This window comes from Euprymna scolopes, chromosome 38, assembly GCF_053919585.1.
Source record: "Euprymna scolopes isolate OS-2025 chromosome 38, ASM5391958v1, whole genome shotgun sequence".
Taxonomy (NCBI): Eukaryota; Metazoa; Mollusca; class Cephalopoda; order Sepiida; family Sepiolidae; genus Euprymna; species Euprymna scolopes.
The window spans coordinates 80,464,939-80,466,275 of record NC_136519.1 but is presented as its reverse complement, the minus strand read 5'-3'; the positions used below and the strand labels follow the sequence as shown (position 1 = coordinate 80,466,275).

The following is a 1,337-nucleotide window of genomic DNA, read 5'->3' as shown; positions in this document are numbered from 1 at the left end:
TGAGACCTGGGTACCACTACAGTAACAATAATGTCCTTTTCTTTTATTTCTCTTAAAAAAATAAATAAATAAATAAAATGGTTACCTGTCCATAATTAGATTATGAAGTTGAGTTTTGTCCTCTTAAACACGGCTACCGATATAAAGAAGGTTTCGGTGGACGTGGTTTTCCCCAGCCTATTAGTTGCGCTTTTGAGCGGTGAATAACATAACCTTTCCTTCCCGCCGAAGGAAGATGTGATACAAGGTCAGGTAGGTGGGGAGAGTGAAGTCAGCACTCTTAAAGGAGGGGCACCCTGGGCTTTAAAAAATACCTGGGTCGTCCCGTCGGCATTCCCCGGTAAGAGCGCCGCCGACAGTAAACAATAAACTTAACCCTCTCTCCCCTCGGAAGACGGGGGGGGGGGAGTTGTAGCGTCCCGGGAGGAAGGGTGTACCTCTAAGGACTACACATGATATTTTAGCCCTAACTTTAGTCACCAGAGAAAAAAATCATTTCAAAAATGGTTCACACTCTGCCTGCTTCAGAGCCGAAAGAAAAAGAAAAAAGAAAAAAAGAAAAAATGAAAAAAAGGAAAAAGAAAAAAAGGAAAAAAAAAATTTAAAAAAGGAAGAAAAAGAAAAAATTAAATAAAAAAAAAAAAGAAAAAATAAAAAAAATATCCGAGCTGCTGGTGAATGACATTGCCATAAAAGCAATTAGGTTCAACTGCACTAAATTCATTTCAGGCAGCAGGAGAGGAGTAGGGGTGAGGATTTGGGTGGAAGGTCCGATTGTGTTGACCAACTTATTGTTTGCCTTTTTCTTCCCTCTTATCTCTTACCGTTTAAAAATGGTTGCGCCCCATGGGAGTGAAAGAGCATGTTTTGGGTTTTTTTTTGTTGTTTTTTTTTTTTTTACATTAGGTCCACTTCATCATTTTTTGTTAAATGGCGACTTTTAGTAGGTTTCCGGGCAAATGTGTAGTTTAGCGGCGTAAATTATTTGACAGACGAAAATTTATAAAAACTATTTATTTTTATATAAAACACATTATTAGACCCTGAGACTGAAATAAAACTCGAAAAAAAAAATTATTTTTATTATTTTTTCAACATTTTTATTAGACTATGTACTTAATTCGGGGCCTTTAAAATTTGGCCTTTTTAAGGTTTGACAGATTGGCCTTTTTAACGTTCTTTCATGAATTGATTTTGGCCGCCATATTTTTTGTAACGAAAGAGCGTAAAAAAGACGAATCCGTCAAACCTTAGAAAGGCCACATTTTAAACACTTGCTTCGTACATTTTGTCTAGGCACCGCCAACAATGGCCGAAAAATCAAGTTGTTGTTTTTT

The 1,337-nt window shown here is 36.8% G+C and overlaps 1 protein-coding gene across 1 annotated transcript in view; it reads right to left on the bottom strand.

The window, feature by feature from the left end:
• The window catches only part of LOC145263213 (uncharacterized), a 51,933-nt gene extending 51,825 nt beyond the window's left edge, over window positions 1–108 (bottom strand). Inside the window, exon 1 of the mRNA XM_080120296.1 lies at window positions 86–108. Within this exon, the coding sequence (XP_079976422.1) occupies window positions 86–93 (8 nt within the window). The 5' untranslated portion in view covers window positions 94–108. The remainder of the gene's footprint in view (window positions 1–85) is intronic.
• Between the last annotated feature and the right edge of the window lie 1,229 nt (window positions 109–1,337).